This window comes from Macaca thibetana, chromosome 7 (genome assembly GCF_024542745.1).
Source record: "Macaca thibetana thibetana isolate TM-01 chromosome 7, ASM2454274v1, whole genome shotgun sequence".
NCBI classification, from domain to species: domain Eukaryota; kingdom Metazoa; phylum Chordata; class Mammalia; order Primates; family Cercopithecidae; genus Macaca; species Macaca thibetana.
This window is the reverse complement of record NC_065584.1, coordinates 34,717,784-34,737,319: the sequence shown is the minus strand read 5'-3', so window position 1 is coordinate 34,737,319 and position 19,536 is coordinate 34,717,784. Positions and strand designations below refer to the sequence as shown.

The 19,536-nt window shown below is 50.5% G+C and overlaps 2 protein-coding genes, 1 non-coding gene and 1 pseudogene across 7 annotated transcripts in view; 2 read left to right on the top strand and 2 right to left on the bottom strand.

The window, feature by feature from the left end:
* DCAF4 (DDB1 and CUL4 associated factor 4) overlaps positions 1 to 2,855 on the top strand; it is a 34,380-nt gene extending 31,525 nt beyond the window's left edge. For all 3 annotated transcript variants that reach the window (XM_050798813.1, XM_050798812.1, XM_050798814.1), the window contains one exon: positions 1,843 to 2,855. In XM_050798813.1, the coding sequence (XP_050654770.1) occupies positions 1,843 to 2,036 (194 nt within the window). In that variant the 3' untranslated portion in view covers positions 2,037 to 2,855. The remainder of the gene's footprint in view (positions 1 to 1,842) is intronic.
* A 3,645-nt stretch (positions 2,856 to 6,500) lies between these two features.
* Positions 6,501 to 8,337, bottom strand: LOC126959129 (40S ribosomal protein S12-like; annotated as a pseudogene).
* Positions 7,266 to 7,337, top strand: TRNAC-GCA (transfer RNA cysteine (anticodon GCA)). Its single transcript has one exon. It is a non-coding gene; the product is annotated as a tRNA-Cys (tRNA).
* Positions 8,338 to 13,495: 5,158 nt separating the features above from the next.
* ZFYVE1 (zinc finger FYVE-type containing 1) overlaps positions 13,496 to 19,536 on the bottom strand; it is a 60,978-nt gene continuing 54,937 nt past the window's right edge. For all 3 annotated transcript variants that reach the window (XM_050798705.1, XM_050798706.1, XM_050798707.1), the window contains 3 exons: positions 18,821 to 19,001; positions 18,111 to 18,224; positions 13,496 to 15,157 (listed from right to left, as the gene is read on the bottom strand). In XM_050798705.1, the coding sequence (XP_050654662.1) occupies positions 14,925 to 15,157; positions 18,111 to 18,224; positions 18,821 to 19,001 (528 nt within the window). In that variant the 3' untranslated portion in view covers positions 13,496 to 14,924. The remainder of the gene's footprint in view (positions 15,158 to 18,110; positions 18,225 to 18,820; positions 19,002 to 19,536) is intronic.

Below are 19,536 nucleotides of genomic sequence, written 5' to 3'. Positions count from 1 at the left end.
TCAGTGGGCAAACATCACTTCAGAAACAGGCAGGTGGGGGGTGCTGGGGAGCCTGGGTTTGGAGTTTGCATGGATTTCATCAGGCCAGCGGTATCCCACCATGCAGCTATCTTACCCAAAAACGTGGCCTCCCTGTTGTCTCTACTCGCATTTCCACCAGAGGATGCTGAGAAAAGAAGTTACGGTCATTGTAAAGATTCTTGGCCCCGGCCCGGCGCGGTGGCTCACGCGCATAATCCCAACACTGTGGGAGGCCAAGGAGGGCGGATCACCAGGCCACGAGATTGAGACCATCCTGGCCAGCATAGTGAAACCCCATTACTACTAAAATACAAAAACTAACTGGGCATGGTGGCACCTGCCTGTAATCCCAGCTATTTAGGAGTCTGAAGCAGGAGAATTGCTTGGACCAGGAAGTCGGAGGTTACAGTGAGCCAAGATTGACAGAGTGAAACTCCATCTCAAAATAAATAAATAAATAAGATTCATGGCCCCTTTACTGCCATCCCTGTGGCTCCACGATCTGCAGATTAGGAGCGGCTGGCTAGCCACTAAGCCCCTGGGAAGGGAGTTACCAGTTGATTACAGATGATAGTGGCTATAGCGTAATCAGACAGTGTGCAGGCTCAGTGCTTTCACACTGAAATAGTGGCCCCTGACACTACAGAATGTGTTCTCAGTCTTCATGAACCACTTCTACTGGTATTCCTATAGAAAGGGCTTATTCCCCATGGAACATTTTTGTGGCTAGGAAGCATCACTTTGTTAGAACGTTCTTAGACTTATTTACTATTCTCATCAACACCAGGACTTCGCTTCCTTTTTAAATCGATTTTTCACCTATTTTTATCGCAGAAGAGCTCCTGTGAGCTGGATGATAGAGAGAGCTCAGCCTTGCTGAAAGGCAGGTGCAGGTAGTCGTCAGCGGCAGTAATAAGCTGCAGCCGGGAGTCAGCTTCAGCCAAGGTAGCACTTCTGGTCTTAGAGTCACACAAGTGATCGGAATCACAAATGTGAAACCCATGACTGCCCAAGGCCTGTCCTCTTCTGCTGAAGTTCTCCAGTAGTATATATCATGTTTCTGGGCTGCTGTAACCCATGCTGTTGTGTGTCACAGTCCTCAGAACTGGAGCCCTGAAGACTGAAACTGGTCTTAGGAACTGAAGCGTTAAACCAGAAAGAGCTGTGGGGAGAGTTGTCAACCTAGTCCATCCCTAGGATGTAATGACTTTGACAGATCTTTTACTATATCATGAAAAGATCAGGCCAGACGTGGTAGCTATAATTCTAGCACTTAGGAAGCTTGAGTCTGGGAGTTTAGGACCAGCCGGGGCAACATAACAAGACCCTATCTCAAAAAAAAAAAAAAAATTAGGTATGGTGGCACACACTTGTAGTCCCAGTTAACTCAGGAGGCTGAGGTAACTCAGGAGTTCAAGGCTGCAGTGAGCCCTGATTGCACCACTGCACCCCAGCCTGGGCGACAGAACAAGACTTTGTCCCTAAAAAATGGGAGAAATCAGTTGCATGTCATCTAGACCAGGTGGCCTGCGCTCACACTTGAACATTCCGTGACGTCAAGAGCAGCAGAATCCCCAGACATTAGCCAGGATACCTCCAAGCCACTCGTGGCATCACACAGCCAACCAGGGCATCTTGTCATTGTTCTAGCACAACAGGGAGACTTGCGTTATCTGTAGAAATGCTGTCTGTTAATGAGTTTGTGTTTTGGCTCACATGAAATCACAGCCCTGAGGAATCTTGAGAAGCCATGTCCACATGTAGGTGAGTTTTCCTTTGCATTCTCTCACTAGCCTGCCATGTGTCTTTCCTCTTTCCTAGTGGGGCAGGACTGCTACACGAGAATCTGGAGCCTCCACGATGCCCACCTACTCAGAACCATACCCTCCCCGTACCCTGCCTCCAAGGCCGACATTCCTAGTGTGGCCTTCTCGTCGCGGCTGGGGGGCTCCCGGGGCGCGCCGGGGCTGCTCATGGCTGTCGGGCAGGACCTTTACTGTTACTCCTACAGCTAATTCTGCAGGGTACAGCCCAGAGCTATGTGGATTTGACTTACGGGAGGAAAGCGTAACTTTTTACTGCATCTGATGAGGGCGTTTTAAGTGACAGTGTACACAGATCCCATCCTCTGGCTGCTAGGAGAAAAGTGCTGAACGTTCCGTGTGGAGACACTCAGGAAAGTTATTTGAGTTAAATTGCTGGCTCAGAGAGCTTGGAAGTCCTTTTCATAAAAGGTACCTATTTCCTTTTCTTATTGAATTCTTAGAACTTAGTTAACCCTCCCTACCTTTTCTTAACAAAAAAAGACTTTTCTAAGGACTGAAGATTGGCAAAAACTAAAAGCTTCTTCCACCAAGAGCCCATTGGAGAAGCCCAGCGATGAGACGGTGAGATGGTTTGAGCCCTCGGTGCCTGGGTCCCAGGACGACCTGCATCTGTACTTGGGGAAGCCAGCGGGAGAGGATGGGGAGGTTACTTCTCTAAGTCCCTGCAGAAATATTGAAGGCTGGAGTTTGGAATCCTTAAACTTGGCCTTCTCAAACTCAACAGCAGATCTCCGGGATTCTCCTGTTATTATCCAAAGGCATTGGAAGGAAAGATGGATCTTCTTACATGCGAGGAGTTTTAAACAGTCCTTAACATACCTTTGTTGAAGCACCTCTAAGGTACAGCAGCTCTGGTTTCTATTACAGTGACTTGAATGTCAGATTCAAGGGCCTGGCGTCAAAGTGAATCGGTTTTGACTTTTTGCAGTCTAGGAGCGACGGTTTGTGAGATGTTTATTCAGTGTTAAAGAGCCTGTTTTTCTACCAAACAATAAACCAAGAAAAGAATCATGGTGTGACGTGCGCTTCTGTGAATGACTCAGGAGATCATGAAGCTTGGGCTGCTGGGACCAGCTTTCATAGCCTTCCTGGAGAGCTTCCCTGGGCCCCTCCAGACCCACTCTGCCCTCATCATCTCTCCATCTCCACCCTGCTCTGTGCATGCCCGAGAGACTCACCTCTGGACTAGGTCAGGGTTCCCTGGCTCGCAGCAGCCAGGTAGGTTCAGCCCGTGGGAAGCAGCAGCAGAACACGGAGGGCAAGAGAAGAGGGAGGTGGGATCGCTGGTTCCCCGGCTCCCTTCTGGCTGGGCTATGGGTGGCTGTAACTAAAACCCACCACTTCTATTGGAAAGTGCTCAGAGAGAGCCGGGTTCCAACAACTCTCCATTTGTCCCTTCAGACCTACAGCTGGTCATCACACCTCACTATTGCTGGCCCAGGATGCCTCACTAGGTAGACTCTCAGCCACTTGAATGTTCCATCCGTTTCCTGCCAGTACCCTGACTAATACAACGTATTCTATAGAGAACCAAATTTTTTTTTTTTTTTTTTTTTTTTTTTTTTTTTTTTTTGAGACAGGGTCTTATTCTGTCACCATGGCTGGAATGCGGTGGCACAGTTTTGGCTTACTGCAACCTCTACCTTATGTATTCAAGGGATCCTCCCACTTCAGCCTCTTGAGTAGCGGGGACTACAGAGACAGGGTTTCACAGTGTTACCCAGGCTGGTCTTGAACTCTTGAGCTCAAGTGATCTGCCCGTCTCGGCCTCCCAAAGTGCTGGGACTATAGGCATGAGCCATCACACCTGGCATCAACTCGTAATTTTACGACGGAAGGAACCACAGTCTGGTGGTTTAAACACCTGGGTGTTTAAAGGCTTGAAAATAATCTGGTGTACACATTTTGAAAAAGCCTTTTAATTTTCTTTTTTTTTTTTTTTTTTTTGAGACGGAGTCTTGCTCTGTCGCCCAGGCTGGAGTGCAGTGGCCGGATCTCAGCTCACTGCAAGCTCCGCCTCCCGGGTTCATGCCATTCTCCTGCCTCAGCCTCCCGAGTAGCTGGGACTACAGGCGTCCGCCACATCGCCCGGCTAGTTTTTTGTTATTTTTTAGTAGAGACAGGGTTTCACCATGTTAGCCAGGATGGTCTCGATCTCCTGACCTCGTGATCCACCCGTCTCGGCCTCCCAAAGTGCTGGGATTACAGGCTTGAGCCACCGCGCCCGGCCTAATTTTCTTTTTTGAGACAAGAGTCCCACTCTCTGTCACCCAGACTGAAAGTGCAGTGGCACGATCACAGCTCACTGCAGCCTCAAACTGCTGGGCTCAAGCGATCCTGCAGTCTCAGCCTCCTGAGTAACTGGGACTACAGGCGTGTGCCACCACACCTGGCAGTTACTTTTTTGATTTTTTTGTAGAGATGGGTCTGGCCTTGTTACCTAGGCTGTCTGAAACTTCTGGGTTCAAGTGGCCCTCTTGCCTCAGCCTCCTAAAGTGCTGGGATTATAGGTGTGAGCCACTGTGCCCAGCCTGCTTTGTTTGTTTGGTTTTTGTTTTTTTGTTTTGAGATGGAGTTTCGCTCTCGTTGCCCAGGCTGGAGTGCAGTGGCGCCATCTCGGCTCACTGCACCCTCTGCCTCCCGGGTTCAAGCGATTCTCCTGCCTCAGCCTTCCTGAGTAGCTGGGATTACAGGCATGTACCACCATGCCCAGCTAATTTTTTTTTGTATTTTTAGTAGAGACGGGGTTTCTCCATGTTGGTCACGCTGGTCTCAAACTCCTGACCTCAGGTGATCCACCTGCCTCAGCCTCCCAAAGTGCTGGGATTGCAGGCCTGAGCCACCGCACCTGGCTCGGTTCTTAAATATATTTAATCTGTCCGCCTGAGTTACCTAAGGCTGTGACCTCTTCCCTCTCCCACCAGCAAACCCCAGGGCAGTTTGTACTGTGCCCTCTCAGCACTGTGGGTGGCTGACAGTCTTCTGTATTCTCTTCCCCACTTTCAGGATCATGGTGGTACAGGAAGGGATGGCTGGATAGTAGATTACATCCACATCTTCGGGAAAGGACAGAGATACCTCAACAGGAGAAGTTGGGTAGGGACAGGCACGTGCTGCCTCCATTTCCAGCCTCATCATGGTTCCTAGGCCATAGCGAAGCCTGGTTGAGGGGAAGAGGCCCAGGGACTGCATCCTTCCAGCTTTTCTTCACATACACAAGCAGATGGTGCCACAGTGCTGCCTGATATTAGCTAATAAGCACCCACTGTATGTCAGCCCCCCCGCCCTGTATTTTTTGAGACATGGTCTCACTCTGTCGCCCAAGCTGGACTGCATGAATTGCAGTAGCACAGTCACGACTCACTGCAGTCTTGACCTCCTGGGCTTGGGCAATCCTCCCACCTCAGCCTTCTGAGCAGTTGGGCCCACAGGGTGTACCACCACATTCAGTTAATTTTTTGTTTTTTGTAGAGATGGAGTCTCCCTATGTTGCCCAGGCTGGTCTTGAACTCCTAGGCTCCAGTGCTCCTCTGGCCTCAGCCTCCCAAAGTGCTGGCATCACAGACATGAGCCATTTGTAAGGCGCTTCTCACCCTCACACTAACCCCACAGCACAGTTTGGGAAACAGGTTTCTTGAGTTAAAGTGGTTTGGCGAGAAGGGCTGAGCTGGGATTAAGATTCCACTCTTCCCAATTCTGAAGCCCCCGTTTCCCTCACTGCTGTGTCCTGCTCCTTTTCCGGGCCCAGATGAACAACAACGGGAAAGAGTTGGGAGAGATTTTTCTAATAGAGTAAACCCTCCTCCCAGCCCAGCTCCACCATCCTGGGCCACTCCTCCAGTCGCATGATCCTTTGTACATTTGGTCCAATTGATTTTGAGCCCATCCATTTTTTCCACATGGGTCAGAGACAAGGGTGACATTTTTCTCATTTCTCATGGGAGAAAGCCCAGCTCTGCCAAGCCCAGAATTTCTGACCCCTCCTGTCCCAGCACAAACCGTTCACAGTCTCCCCGCAATTATTCCTGTTGCGGGGTTTTATTTCTAGGAAGCCTGTCCCTCAACCTTACCAGCCCTTGGCTTTTCAACCCAGAGGCTCGGGACATTTGAGGATTGCATGTTCGGCTGTGGGCATGGGGAATGCAGTGACTATGCCTGGTTGGCATCCCATACCACACCCAGGGGAATGGGGAAGCCAAGAGGTGGACTGAATGCAGGCTCAGGCCTCTCTCCTCGCCCCCGAGGGCATCCTCTCCAGCAGGGGACTGGGCATGACCACTGCAGTGCTGGTCTGAAACCGGTCAGTGGGTTCAGTGGGAGGTTTGACTGCTGCGGGAACACCCCAGCGCTCTGCCGGAGCACATCCGTCTTTGGAGAGGCCGCCCACCTCCCTCTGTTCTACCAGCATCTCTTCCCTTCATAGCCCTCAACCTGAATTTCTAAGACAGATGTTTAGATGAACTCTCAATGTTACTTTACATGAAAAAAATTTGTGTCTCCAAGTGTGCTGTTTCTTCCCTGAGATTGGAGGAAGGAGCCAGCTCTATTCTTGGCTTCTCTTCCCCCTGGAAAGGTGATGAGGGGAGAAAGGGCTTCTCGGGCCTATGCCCTTGCACTCCATACCAACGAGTGCCAGGTTTGAAAGGAGGGGCTTCAGTTCTCCCCTGCCAGTGGGATAAGGAGGAGCCATACTACTCAACCTCAATAAAGCACTTGCCCAGCTAAGAGCAGAGCCCCAGGTCAGAGCTGGCTATTGTTCCATCAAGAACAGAGCAAAAGCTACGCTTCGTGGTTAATGCCTGTAATCCCAGTACTTTGGGAGGCTGAAGTGAGGCCGAGACGGGTTGAGCTCAGGCAGGTGGATCCCTTGAAATCAGCCTGGGCAACATGCAGAAACCCTATCTTTACAAAACACACACACACACGCATACACACACATGCACACACACTTTATATATAGATAGAGAGACTCTCACTTTTAGCCCAGCCTGGAGTACAGTGGTGTGATTTCAGCTCACTGCAACCTCCGCCTCCCAGAGTTCAAGCAATTCTCCTGCCTCAGCCTCCCCAGTAGCTGGGATTACAGGCGCCTGCCACCTCGCCCACCTAATTTTTTTGTATTTTTAGTGGCGATGGGGTTTCGCTATGTTGGTCAGGCTGGTCTCAAACTCCTGACCTCACCTCAGCCTCCCAAAGTGCTGGGATTATGGGCGTGAGCCACCGTGCCCAGCCCAGGATGTCATTTTTCAAGTATTCCCTTTCAGTTTATTGGTGGCCAAGGGAAAAGCCAAAGCAGATGATGGATAATTAAGAAGGTGGGGCTTTAGAACACAAAGCTTGCCAGAACTCTAGTGTGGGTGGAACTTGATTGTATTGAGTCACCATAAGTGGACAAGGAAGGAGTGCTCAGCAGGTGAAGGGGGTATAGCTCAGGGGTAGAGCATTTGACTGCAGATCAAGAGGTCCCCGGTTCAAATCCGGGTGCCCCCTTCCCGGATGTTTTCTCACTTCCATTTAAAAGTAAATACTGTCAGCCACAGTGTTACCAGAAGATAAAGGAACTTTCAGCTTGCTGTTGTGTTGAAATTGTTCCTCCCACATTCCAGCTGACCACTAGAACAAAAAGCCCCTTTAGGACCTCCTTTGTATTCCATTAAGACCAAGTCCCTGGGGAGATTCTAAATCTGTGAGTAAGTCTGAGAGCTGTGAACACAATTTGGCCATCGGGTGTGTGTCGAAGTATATATATAAATGTTCCTTCAACATATATTTTTGAAAACTTAGTACATGCAAAGTTCCCTTGAATTAAAACATGAAAGAAGGGCCAGGCACGGTGGCTCATGCCTATAATCCCAGCACTTTGGGAGGCCGAATTGGGTGGATCACTTGAATTCAAGAATTCAAGACCAGCTGAGCCACATGGCGAAACCCGCCCCCCCTCCCCGTCTCTACTAAAAATACACAAATTAGCCAGGCATGGTGGTGCGCGTCTATAATCCCAGCTATTTGGGAGGCTGAGGCAGGAGAATTGCTTGCAACCAGGAGGCAGAGGCTACAGTGAGCCGAGATCATGCCACTGCACTCCAGCCTGGGTGACAGAGAGACTCCATCTCAAACAACTCTTTGATGACATCCTTTGTCATGGTCCTTAACACTACACAACTGCAACCAGCCACTTTATGGGTTTTCCCTGTCAGTTTTACAGTGGCCCACCCCTTCCCCTGGTTTCTTGTCATCAACCTTAATTTGGGTGATCTGGTGTTCAGCACCAAGGGCCTTCACCAGCCACATAGGCAGGCTCATCACAGTTGGGGACAGCACACAAGGATGGGGACAGCACACGAGGATGGGCCCAGCACTTTTCTAAGGCTTTGGCAGCTTCTCGAATTCCACGTGCTAGGCCATCGTGGATGAGGGCGGCTTTCAGGGCCTCTTGTAAAGCAGTGTTAAGGTCCATGACACCTCCAGCAGTGATGCCTTCCTGGGCCATGGCGGTGGGTTAGGGAGGAAGCTGATTCTTGAACACACCTGAGCCTCTGCCTCCGCGACTCAGTGGCGGCGGGTAAAGAGCAGCAGTTGGTTCTTGGTTAACACTCACTGCACCTAAAATGTGGTCTAGGTTGCATGAAAAGGGGTTAAACTTGGCCAAGACATTGAATAAGCATTTTGGCCAGTTTGCTTGATACCATTGATGTCATAAAGATTAATATGTTACAGTCTCTGAGCATTTTTCTTTTTTTTTTTTTTGACAAGGTCTCACTCTGTCGCCCAGGCTAGAGTACAGCCGGCGTGATCTTGGCTCACTGCAGCCTTGACCTCCCAGGCTCAAGCAATTCTCCCACCTCAGTCTCCTGAGTAGCTGGGATTACAGGCGTGTGCCACCACACCGAGCTGATTTTTGAGATTTGGGGGTATTTTTGTAGAGACAGGATTTTGCCATGTTGCTCAGGCTGGTCTAGAACTCCTGGCCTCACACCATCCACTCACTTTGGCGTCCCAAAGCACTGGGATTACAGGGTGAGCCATCGTGCCTGACCTTGAAGGATTTTCCATTTTGCCCTCCTCCCCAGGTGACAATGAAAGGTAGCAAATGAGCAGGTGATTGTGACGGCAGCACGGAGCTGTGACAGACCCCTTGCTAACTTGCTCAGTGTTTGCTTACTTACAGCCTTCTAGTGACAACAATGAATGGCTCACACTGGTTATCAAAAATGCCCACAAATACTGGCTGGGTGCGGTGGCTCACGCCTGTAATCCCAACACTTTGGGAGGCCAAGGCGGGCAGATCACTTGAGGTCAGGAGTTCAAGACCAACCTGACCAACGTGGTGAAAGCCCGTGTCTACTGAAAATACACAAATTAACCAGGCGTAGTGGTCCACGCCTGTAATCTCAGCTACTCAGGGGGCTGAGGCAGGAGAATCCCTTGAGCCCTGGAGGCGGAGGTTGCAGTGAGCCGAGATCACACCACTGCACTCCAGCCTGGGCAACAGAGTGAGAACTCCATCTCCAAAAAAAAAAAAAAAAAGCCCACAAATAAATACTGCCTCCTGTCCCATGTTGCTGTGGACACCCTACACTCCAACTGGCCCAACATGGTTTGGAGGGTACTGCCAGCCTCCTAGGTGTCCCCAACAAGGTTCCTCACACAGCAGCATCCTTCATCTAAGACCAAGTCAGCCCCTCCCTATTACCTGTCAACCCTAGATCTGTCCTGGTCTAAATCTTCCACCTAACCATCCCCACAAACAATTTCAGGCTAAACTCCATTTCTTCTTGATTTCTCCATTTGTACATGTTGCTAAAAGGCTCTGGTCCCACTCTAAGTCTGTCCTCTCCAGTCCATCCACTGTACTGTCACAGGAATGATCTTTCTAGATCTTTGCTTTCGATGGCTTCCTGTGCCTCAGATAGCGTGGCCTTTTGTGATCTGACTTCATATGCCTCTCCATCCTCTTGCGCCATCTCTGCCTCACACCTGGTGCTCTCGGGACACCACGTTTCAAGCCTGTCCCCCACACGCCCGGGCCTCTACTCGAGCCACCCAACTCCTTTTCGTCCAGAAAAATCCCACTTTTAAGGCTCAGCATAAAAGACCCCTCAGGGAAGTTCCGTTTCCCCAGCACTTGACACAAGTAGACACTTGTTAAGATAGATGAACCATTTTGTGTTTTGCCAGCATGATTTTGTTTTCATTTCTACAACCCTAGGAAGTAAATTTCCACACTTTACGGAAGAAAAGACTGAATCTCAAGAGAGTGATTTGCCCAAAGTCGTCTGCTGATACATGCAGCAGAGCCAGCTGGGGCTCCTCCTGAAGTTGAAGACTCTATTAGGCCCCTTGTGTTGGGGAGAATGGGCTTCTTACTGTTCCTCTGGACATTTAAGATCTTTTTGGGTTCAGTTCAACAGTTTCCCCTTTTCTCCCTCTTTCCTTAAGACTCACTGCCTCTGCCTCCCACGGTACCTTCTGACCTGGGCCTGGCTATCATATGTTTGCTCACGTCTCCCTGCTTGCTCCTACTACCTGCCTGCCTGCTTGCACTCTTGGCTTCACGTGAACAAAAGCAGCTGTTGCAATACCGAAAAGGGTATTCTCTGTAGATGCCATAATCTGAGCAAAGGTGCGCAGACACAAATGCTCCTGGTAGTCCAGGGCAGTCAGAACTGAGTTGCCGTGGTGGATGGGAAATCTATTCAGGCTCTGCTTGTGTTGCAATATTTTTGTGTTTGTTTTCATAGAGACAGGGACTTGCTATGTTGCCCAGGCTGGTCTCAAGCTCCTGGCCTCAAGTGAACCTCCCACCTCAGCCTCCCAAAGTGCTGGGATTATAGGCATAAGCCACCGTGCCCAGCCGAGTTCCAGTACCTTTGGACATGAAATGGAGTTATCTAAGGATAATGCCAGAGTGTCAGAGAGATTCTGGCTAGAGTTAAGGGTATGGCCAGTTTAAGATGGCCATTGAAAAAGTGGCAGTGGATAAGTCCCTCAGTACAGCATCATGTACTTGAGGACTCCAGGTCCCGCTGTCTACAAATGGTAGTGTCAAAGACGGCTCTGGTCAGATGAGCCTATCACTAAATTACAGATTATCTAATCCCATAAAACCCCATACCCTATAGGCTTTAGTGTTCATGAGTATGTGATGATTTCCAAAGTACATTAAAAAAAAATAATTATACCAGGTGCAATTTAAGAGTCAGGAGTTAGAATATGCTCAGATTTTGTACAGTAACTAAAACATCTTTTTCATGATGAGAATAATTACAAGACTACGATTGTGGGTTCCATTGTCTCTCCCTAATGGTGGTGGGTCTGAAATGGAAAATGCAAATATAGCTGCAAAATTAACATTAAATCAGATTTTTTTTTTTTTAAACAATTGGAAGCTGGCCAGAAGCAGTGGCTCATGCCTGTATCCCCTGCACTTTGGGAGGCCAAGGCAGCAGATTGCTTGAGCCAGGAGTTCAAGACCAGCCTGGGCAACATGGCAAAACCCCATCCCTGTAAAAAAAAAAAAAAAAAAAAAAAAAAAAATTGGAAGCTTAGCTCGTGTTACAGGCTAGATCAAGTTGCTTAATCTCTCAGCCAGTGAGTCTTTTTAGTGAAAGATAAAGTTGCTTTTAGTGAAAAAGTGTTACTGCCCTCGGCCACGAGAATATCCAAGGCCAATGGAAATGATCAACGCTAAGCTTGCTGACCACACTAGCAGGTACCTTGATTCTTACCTTTCCTCCTAAGGAGAAGATACTGACTTTACCTGGAAATGCGAAAGAACTCACAAGCCGTGAAGGGGAAGGAAAACGGGGAGAAGCTCTACAGTGCGACGGTGATAGAAGGGGTCTGGGGCTGCCTGGACTCAGGCCAGCTTGGAGTGTGCCCGGCAACACTGGGTTCTGATCCTCAGGAGCCAGTGTCTTCGGCTGTAAGACAAGAACCCTACTGCGGACCTCCAGTGTGGTTGTGAGAATTAACCATGTAAAGCTCCTAGCATAGTGCAAGGCACGTAACAGGCACCTAAATGCTGGTTCCCTTTGGTCTTCCGGTTCCCAAATAAATCAGCAGTTAAACCCAAGGGATGTGTAAGGATCCCACTCGGTCTCACTGACCAGGAGACTGCGTCATCATCAGCCACAAGTTGCAATCTCCAGTCACAGCCCTCGGGGATATGTTCAACAACTGTCTCTACCTATGAGCAAGTCTTTTAAACCAGAAAGTGATTAAAAGCCTTTACGTGGCTCCCCTGAAAAGGAGGGGGACGAAACTCTGTTACTACATGTCAGGACAGTGGTTACTCCTGGTGGGGGAGGGGCCAGGAGTTCTTGGAGGACAGCCAGGTTCTGTTTCTTAATCTGGGTGCTGATTGGTTATGCAGCATTGTTTGAGAAAATCAAGCTGAAGTATAGATGTATAATAGTTCCATCTTGTTGAGACAGGGTCTCACTCTGTCACCCAGGCTGGAGTACTGGGGCATCGCTGAGGCTCAAGCAATCCTCCTACCTCAGCCTCCCGAGTAGCTGGAATTACAGGCGTGCGCTGCCACACCCAGCTTTTTTGCGGGGAGGGGTTGGTTTTCTTGGTAGGGACAGGGTTCACTCACCACGTCGCCCAGGCTGGTCTCGAACTCCTGGGTTTAAGTGATCCGCCCACCTTGGCCTCCCAAAATGTGGGGATTACAGGCATGAGTGACCGCGCCTAGCCAGGACTATGTATTTTAAACCGAGGGAGAGAAAATCAGGACTAATACCCCATCTCTTCTACTGTGCAAGAGGATTCCTCAACAGACCCTGACACGACAGCTGCCAGATTGTAACCCGGAGAACCCAAGCTGTGAAACCGCTACCGCTGAGCCTTGCTCAGCCAATGCCACGGCTGTAGAAAGGGGGTCTGCCGGTGACCCCGGTTGCAGAAAGGCCTGAGGAACAGCTCTAAGTACAGGATAAGTAATGAGTGAGAATGTGGGGGCCCTCTGGTCACTACAGAGAATTCCATGACCGTAAGCTATTGCCTTCCCTACATAAAGGAAGATTCATGACAAGCTCAAAGCTCTGGTCCGGGTGGGGCATGCTATCTAGCAAAGGGCTGGGGACAACAGGCTGTGGTCATGAGACTGACATCCACTCCACAGGATCATGGTTTAGGGGTACTTGGCTATGGTGTTTGTTTGTTTTGTTTTGTTTTAACAGAGTTTCACTCTTGTTGCCCAGGCTAGAGTGCAATGGTGCAATCTCAGCTCAGCACAACCTCCGCCTCCTGGGTTCAAGCAATTCCCCTGCCTCAACCTCCTGAGTAGCTGGGACTACAGGCATGCGTCACCACACTCAACTAATTTTTCGTATTTTTAGTAGAGACGGGGTTTCTACATGTTGCTCAGGCTGGTCTCGAACTCCTGACCTAAAGTGATTCCCCCCACCTCGGCTTCCCAAAGTGCTGAGATGACAGGCATGAGCCACCACGCCTGGCTGGCTACGGTTTTGAAAACGTTTTACTTGTCAGAGTAATAGACTGCAGTATTTGCAGGTAAAATATTACCCCCCTAGAAACACGCCACTTCCTTGGCCTCTGCTTCGAAAGCCACCATCAGCTGGAGAGAGACGGTGGCCAGAAGGCACTGATGGAATGAGAGGAAAGAGCCAGCACAGTCGAGATGCAGGAAGATTCCTTTATGATGGCGAATTGGATGGTACACAGTTCTAGAGCAGGGCCCCAGTCACTGGGCCCCAGGAGGCAGAAGGAGCAGGGCTGAGAGGGACGACACACTCCAGGGCTCATGTCACACCGATACGCGCGCCAGGAATGACCGCCATACGCTTCCCTAAAGCTCAACCCATCCACCAGTTCAGTCAAGAATTACACTTTAATTCTTCATGTTTGGCCACTGAAGATCAAACCCACCATGATGACAGATTTCAGCACAACGGGCTCTTTCCAGTCGCGACAGACAGAGATGTCCAGGCTCTTGAGGAGAAACAAAAGTTCCTTTGACTTCTCTTGCAAGGACCAAAGAGATAAATTTTTTCTTTATGATCTGTTGAAATTATATATAGACTTTTAAAAACAACTAACAGTCCATCCTGTGCTCTGTTTCCCTGGAAGGTTTCTCATGATCGCCCCTCCGAGAGCTAGAGGGGTTATGTGTCGGGGAACAAAGGATTAAGACACTTTAAGCAATGAAAATCCTAGTGCGACACTCAGAAGCAGACGGTGGGCTCGAGGGGGCTGAGGTGGGGGAGGCGGGTGCTTCGATTGAGGAGCTGGGTGCCGCCTCTTGGGAAAAGCCGAGTGGAGAAAGAAGCGTCGGGGCAGGAAGCCCTGCTGGGGAAGGCTCAGTTCCTTCCTTGCCATCCCCTGGGGGACCAGTGACAGCACAGCCCCTGCATTTCCACTTCTCAGGGCTGAAGACCCGACCTCTGACCCTCCACCCACTCTGGTGACCTGCACACTAAGTTGGGTGGTCTCTGACTAAAACAGGCTTAAGCCAAGAATTGGGATTCGACTCCCAGGAGACCCAGGGAGCATTCCCTTCAGGCCGTTTCAGGCAGGAAGGACCTGGGAGGCTCACTCCCCAGGCAGCTGACAGGCATGGAGGGAAGAGCCAAGGACAGCAGAGGCTTCCAAGGCTCCGACAGCAGCAGAGGAAGGGGCCAGCCACGCAGTGGCCGTGGACCTGGCTCGGCTCGTGAGGAAGACGTGCTGCCACTGCCACCTCACCCTGTGCGGGGGCCACTGTGTGACGTCTTCGCAGCCAGCAGCAGCCTCGATATGCCCCGAGTGCCTTTCATATGTATATATGAGAGAGATATATACACATATATATTCATTATTTTTAACTGAAATAAATGCAACAGATTCAGGTTCATTCCCCTTTGTGTTGAGTTGCTCAGTCCCCTGCCCTGAGGGGTTCATGCCTTCGGGCCTGCCGCCAGGCTCACCTCCATTAAGGGAAAGTGGCCCTGGGATGCGGAGAGGAGAGGACACACACCACAGCAGGTGACCGGGAGGAGGGCCTACCTCGCGAGACTGTTTCTAACCCTGAGAACCTAAGGAATTGTGAAGGACTTGGAGAGGGGGCTGGGGTTAAAGGTCACCAGGCTTTTTATTGCAGTTGAAGCAGACTCGGACGGGATGGTCCCAGCCACGAGAAGGGACAGCCCGGCGGTCGTGGGAGCACTCGTCACAGAAGCCCTGTCCGCAGGCCCGGCAGTGGTGCTTGGAGAGCTTGATGCTGAACTCCTTCCGGCAGTTGTGGCAGTGCAGGATTTCGTGGTCAGGCACCCAGTACGCAGGCCTGGCCGCGTCCTTGACCAGACCTGTAGCAGGGAACAATGGTCAGGACACCCAAAGCCCAATACCCCAAGGCCCAACTAGGAAGAGGGCATCCTCAGATGCTTACTGGCTTATAATCCCAACTGCACGCAGAAACGCTGCCAGAGCTTTTTAAAAATGCAGATGCCCAGGCTCTGCCACTCATATCCAGATCAGAGTCTTTGGGGCTGTAGCACAGGCACTGATTTTCCCTTTTCCTTTTTCTTTTTTCTCATTTTTAAAAGTTTTTTGGAATCAGAGTCTCATTCTGTCGCCCAGGTTGGAGTGCAGTAGCACGATTTCGGCTCACAACCTCTACCTCCTGGGTTCAAACAATCCTCGCACCTCAGCCTCCCAAGTAGCTGGGACTGTAGGCGTGCACCACCACACCTGGCTGATTTTTGTAGAGACAGGGTTTCACCATGTTGTCCAGGCTGGTCTCGAACTCCTGGCCTCAAGTGATCTGACCATCTCAGCTTCCCAAAGTGCTGGGATTGTAGGCCTAAGATTATAGGCATGAGCCACCGTGCCCTTTCTTTCTCTTGTGTGACAGGGCTGGTCTCAAATTCCTGGGACTCAAGGGACCCTCCTGCCTGAGCCTCCCAAGTAGCTGGGATTATAGGCATGCACTCCCATACCCAGCTCCTTGATACTTATATATCTTTGAAGCCCTCTTTGTAAACTGAAGGGGCAGCCATGCTAAGAACCCCTGGAAGAACTATAAGGAAGCCTGGGCTCTAGAGTCAGACACTCAAATTCCAGTTCTATTGAGATCAGGTTAATCAGCAGCTGCTGGATTAAGAAAGGTTAGCTAACGCTGGGCATGGTGGCTCACAACTATAATCCCAGCACTTTGGGAGGCAGAGGTGGGCGGACCACTCGAGGTCAGCAGTTCGAGACCAGTCTGGCCAACATGGTGAAACTCTGTCTCTACTAAAAACACAAAAATTAGCCAGGCATGGTGGTGTAACCCCAGCTACTTGGGAGTCTGAGGCATGAGAATGGCTTAAACCTGGGAGGTGGAGGTTGCAGTGAGCCAAGATCACGTCACTGCACTCCAACCTGGACAAAAGAACGAGAGTCAGTCTCAAAAAAAGAAAGAAAGAAAGAAAGAAAGAAAGGTTAGCTAAACTCTCAGGGGCTTACTCATCTTTAACAACCCACCTTCAAGAGCTGTGATGAGGATGAGAAGAAAGAACATGCCTGACATACTGGCCTGGTACTCAACACCCTGTGGGCGCTCAGGATGGGAGCACTTGGTAAGGACAGCCAGCAGGCTATGCTGTGCCTTCTGTGCCAAGGACAGTCCTTGCCTCTCCCAGGTACCCCTGAGGACAGACGCAACCTGAGATTTAAGCTTGGGCAAATCCAGCAGTTCCTACGTCATCTACTCACTTTGTGAGCCGCAACGAGGAAATCTGCTCCAGGCCATTTTCATCACTACCCACTTTTGCTTGCTCCCCTACGATGTGCCACGCTGTCCCAGGCCTGGCCAGCCTTGCCTAAGCCCGCCATGCACTGGTTGATTTCCCTCCCTCTCCACCTCGCCATCCTGAATACAAAGACCCCTCTCACATCCAGGGCTGGGGAGCTATCTTTTTTTTTTTTTTTGAGATGGAGTCTCGCTCTGTTGTCCAGGCTGGAGTGCAGTGGCGCCATCTCAGCTCACTGCAAGCTCTGCCTCCCGGGTTCACGCCATTCTCCTGCCTCAGCCTCCCGAGTAGCTGGGACTACAGGTGCCCGCCACCACACCCAGCTAATTTTTTTGTATTTTTAGTAGAGACGGGGTTTCACCGTGTTAGCCAGGATGGTCTGGATCTCCTGACCTCAGGATCCGCCTGCCTCGGCCTCCCAAAGTGCTGGGATTACAGGCCTGAGCCATAGCGCCCAGCCAGCTATTTTAAATCTTAAACTACTAACGGTCTGGCTGGTGTGACAGATTAAAGACAGCCATAGAATCTTTGACCCACTTTCCATCTTTGACACTCCTGCCCCTTCCCTTGAATCTAGGCAAGCCCTGTGACCGCAGCAGACTCCAGGAGGTGACAGCAGAAGTGCCCGTCTGCAGTCCTAGGCCTTAAGAGATGCGCAGCTTCAGCCGGGCGCAGTGTCTCACGCCTGTAATCCCAGCACTTTGGGAGGCAGAGGTGAGTGGATGACTTGAGTTTGGAGTTTGGGACCAGTGTGGGCAACATGGTGAAGCCCCGTCTCTGCTAAAAATACAAAAATTAGCTGGGCATGGTGGCACGTGCCTGTAATCCCAGCTGCTCAGGGGGCTGAGGTAGGAGAATCGCTTGGACCCAGAAGGCGAAGGTTGCAGTGAGCCAAGATCGCACCACTACACTCCAGCCTGGGTGACAGAGTGAGACTCCATCTCGAAAAAAAAAAACAGAGAGAGAGATGGGCAGCTTCCACTTTCTGTCTCTTGAAACATTAGCTCCTGGAACCCTGACATCACTTAAGAAGTGCCAAAGGAACCACTGAAGAGGCCTGGAGGATACACAGAGCGGGTGAGGCTCTGCTACACACAACCTAACTGTCCCTGCCAAAGCACCCAGCTTGTAAGTGAGGTCAGCTTGGACCCTTGAGACCAGACCACTCCAGCTGCCACCCTGGAATATCAGGTAGTAACTAGAGGCAATGCCACCTGAAGCTGAGTAATTACCCTTCCTGACTTCTAGACCTACAAAGACATCAAAAATGGTTGTTTTAAGCCTTTACATTTTAAGGTAGCTTGTTACACAGCACTAGATGCTGTAAGAGAATATGGCCTCCAGGAATAAACAGGAAACTACTAAGGCATTCAGCAGAAGTAAGCAAATGTGTGGCGTTGTGTAATTGATTCCTTACCGCCCATCTCAATATAGGTTGGCAAGCCTCTACAAAGTGAAAGCCCAGGGCACCCGAAACCCCGCAACCCACATCCGCTACACCCCAGAGAAGCAGTGGCAGGCCCACCTAGTGGTATGTCAATGGCCGTCACCACAGCTCCCAGAGTGTTCTGCACGGCTTCGCCCACCTTCCGCGCAATGAGTGTCCCGCCTTCATCGTCCACCTGCGCCTCGGTAATAGCTGTAGACAATAATAAAGGAAAAGCTGTCACCTCGAAGTCCTCTCCCAAATGGAAAACTCAGGGACCAACAGCAGAACACTTCTGGCTTCTGATCCCAGACACCACTGTGCTGTCCTGCAACTATGGGAAGGGTCTGCGCTGTGGGTCAGGTCGGCCCAGACCCTGAAATTAGATGACATCTGTTAGTCCTTTATCTGCAACCTTCCGGGGCTCCTTTATCACCCTTCTTTTAAATTAAGGCAGAAAGGTTCTAGGAGCAAAAACTAGAACCTTCTCAAAGGAGAAGACTGGTCTAAGCCATCTCTGGTAAACACTGCAGCCTTTTCAGAACTCAGTCGCTATGTGTGCATTCCCTTCTCCCAGAAGCACCTCTGCAGCTGAGAACACAGGACAGGTTCGAGCCCCTGAGGAACAGCACCCACAGGACGCTGTTAACAAGGAGCGTAGAGGCTGACTGGCCGAGACCAGAAGTGCTCTCACAAGGGAGATGTGGGTAGGAGCCGGATTAGGGTGTCTGGATATCCAGTTCTTAGCACCCAGGGCCAAGGAGGGAGGTTCTCCCCTCTACCCCTGCAGCTCCCAGGCCCCACGTTACCTAACTGGACATTCCTGGCTTCGTAGCAGTTGTCACACACCCGCACCGGCGCAGGGCCCCAGCCCCGCTCAGGCACTGGCCGGGTCTTTGATGAGCAGCCGTCACAGAAGCCCTCCCCACAGGCTCGGCAGTGATGCTTAGTGTCGTTATCTTTAAAGGACGTCGCACACTTGTTGCAGCTCTGTTCCAAGCCCAAAACAAAACACAGAGGCAGGGAGGTATGGTCCATGTCTGCTCAGCTGAGAAAGTCAACCAGACCCTGGAGCAAGCAGAAACTAAGGCAGGTGGTGTTAGCTCAGCAAGGACAAAAGCTTTCTAGTAACGCGTTATCTGAGAGCGAAAAGGAAGCCTGCTGGGCAGTGAGTTTCCTTTCACTAAGTGTCTGGGTTGAAGCCGGGTGCTCTCTTGCTATGGATGCTGTAGCATTAATGGGTCAAGCTGAGGATGACCCTAAATAACCCCTGAAGACCCCTTTTCCTCCAGATTCTCACATATCTAAGCAATATTCACTGGTCGTCACACACAAGGAAACTAAAACTCACCAAACAGAAAATACTTGCAGGAAAACACGAAGGGAAATCAATGGACAAAGAGAAAACCGGCTGCCTCAACGACTCCTCCCCTTCCCAGTACTCACAGAGCTCACGGCACTGGCAGAAAATGTTTGCATCTCCCTCACAGAATAAGCTTAGCACAGGGCAAAGCGGCATTAGGCA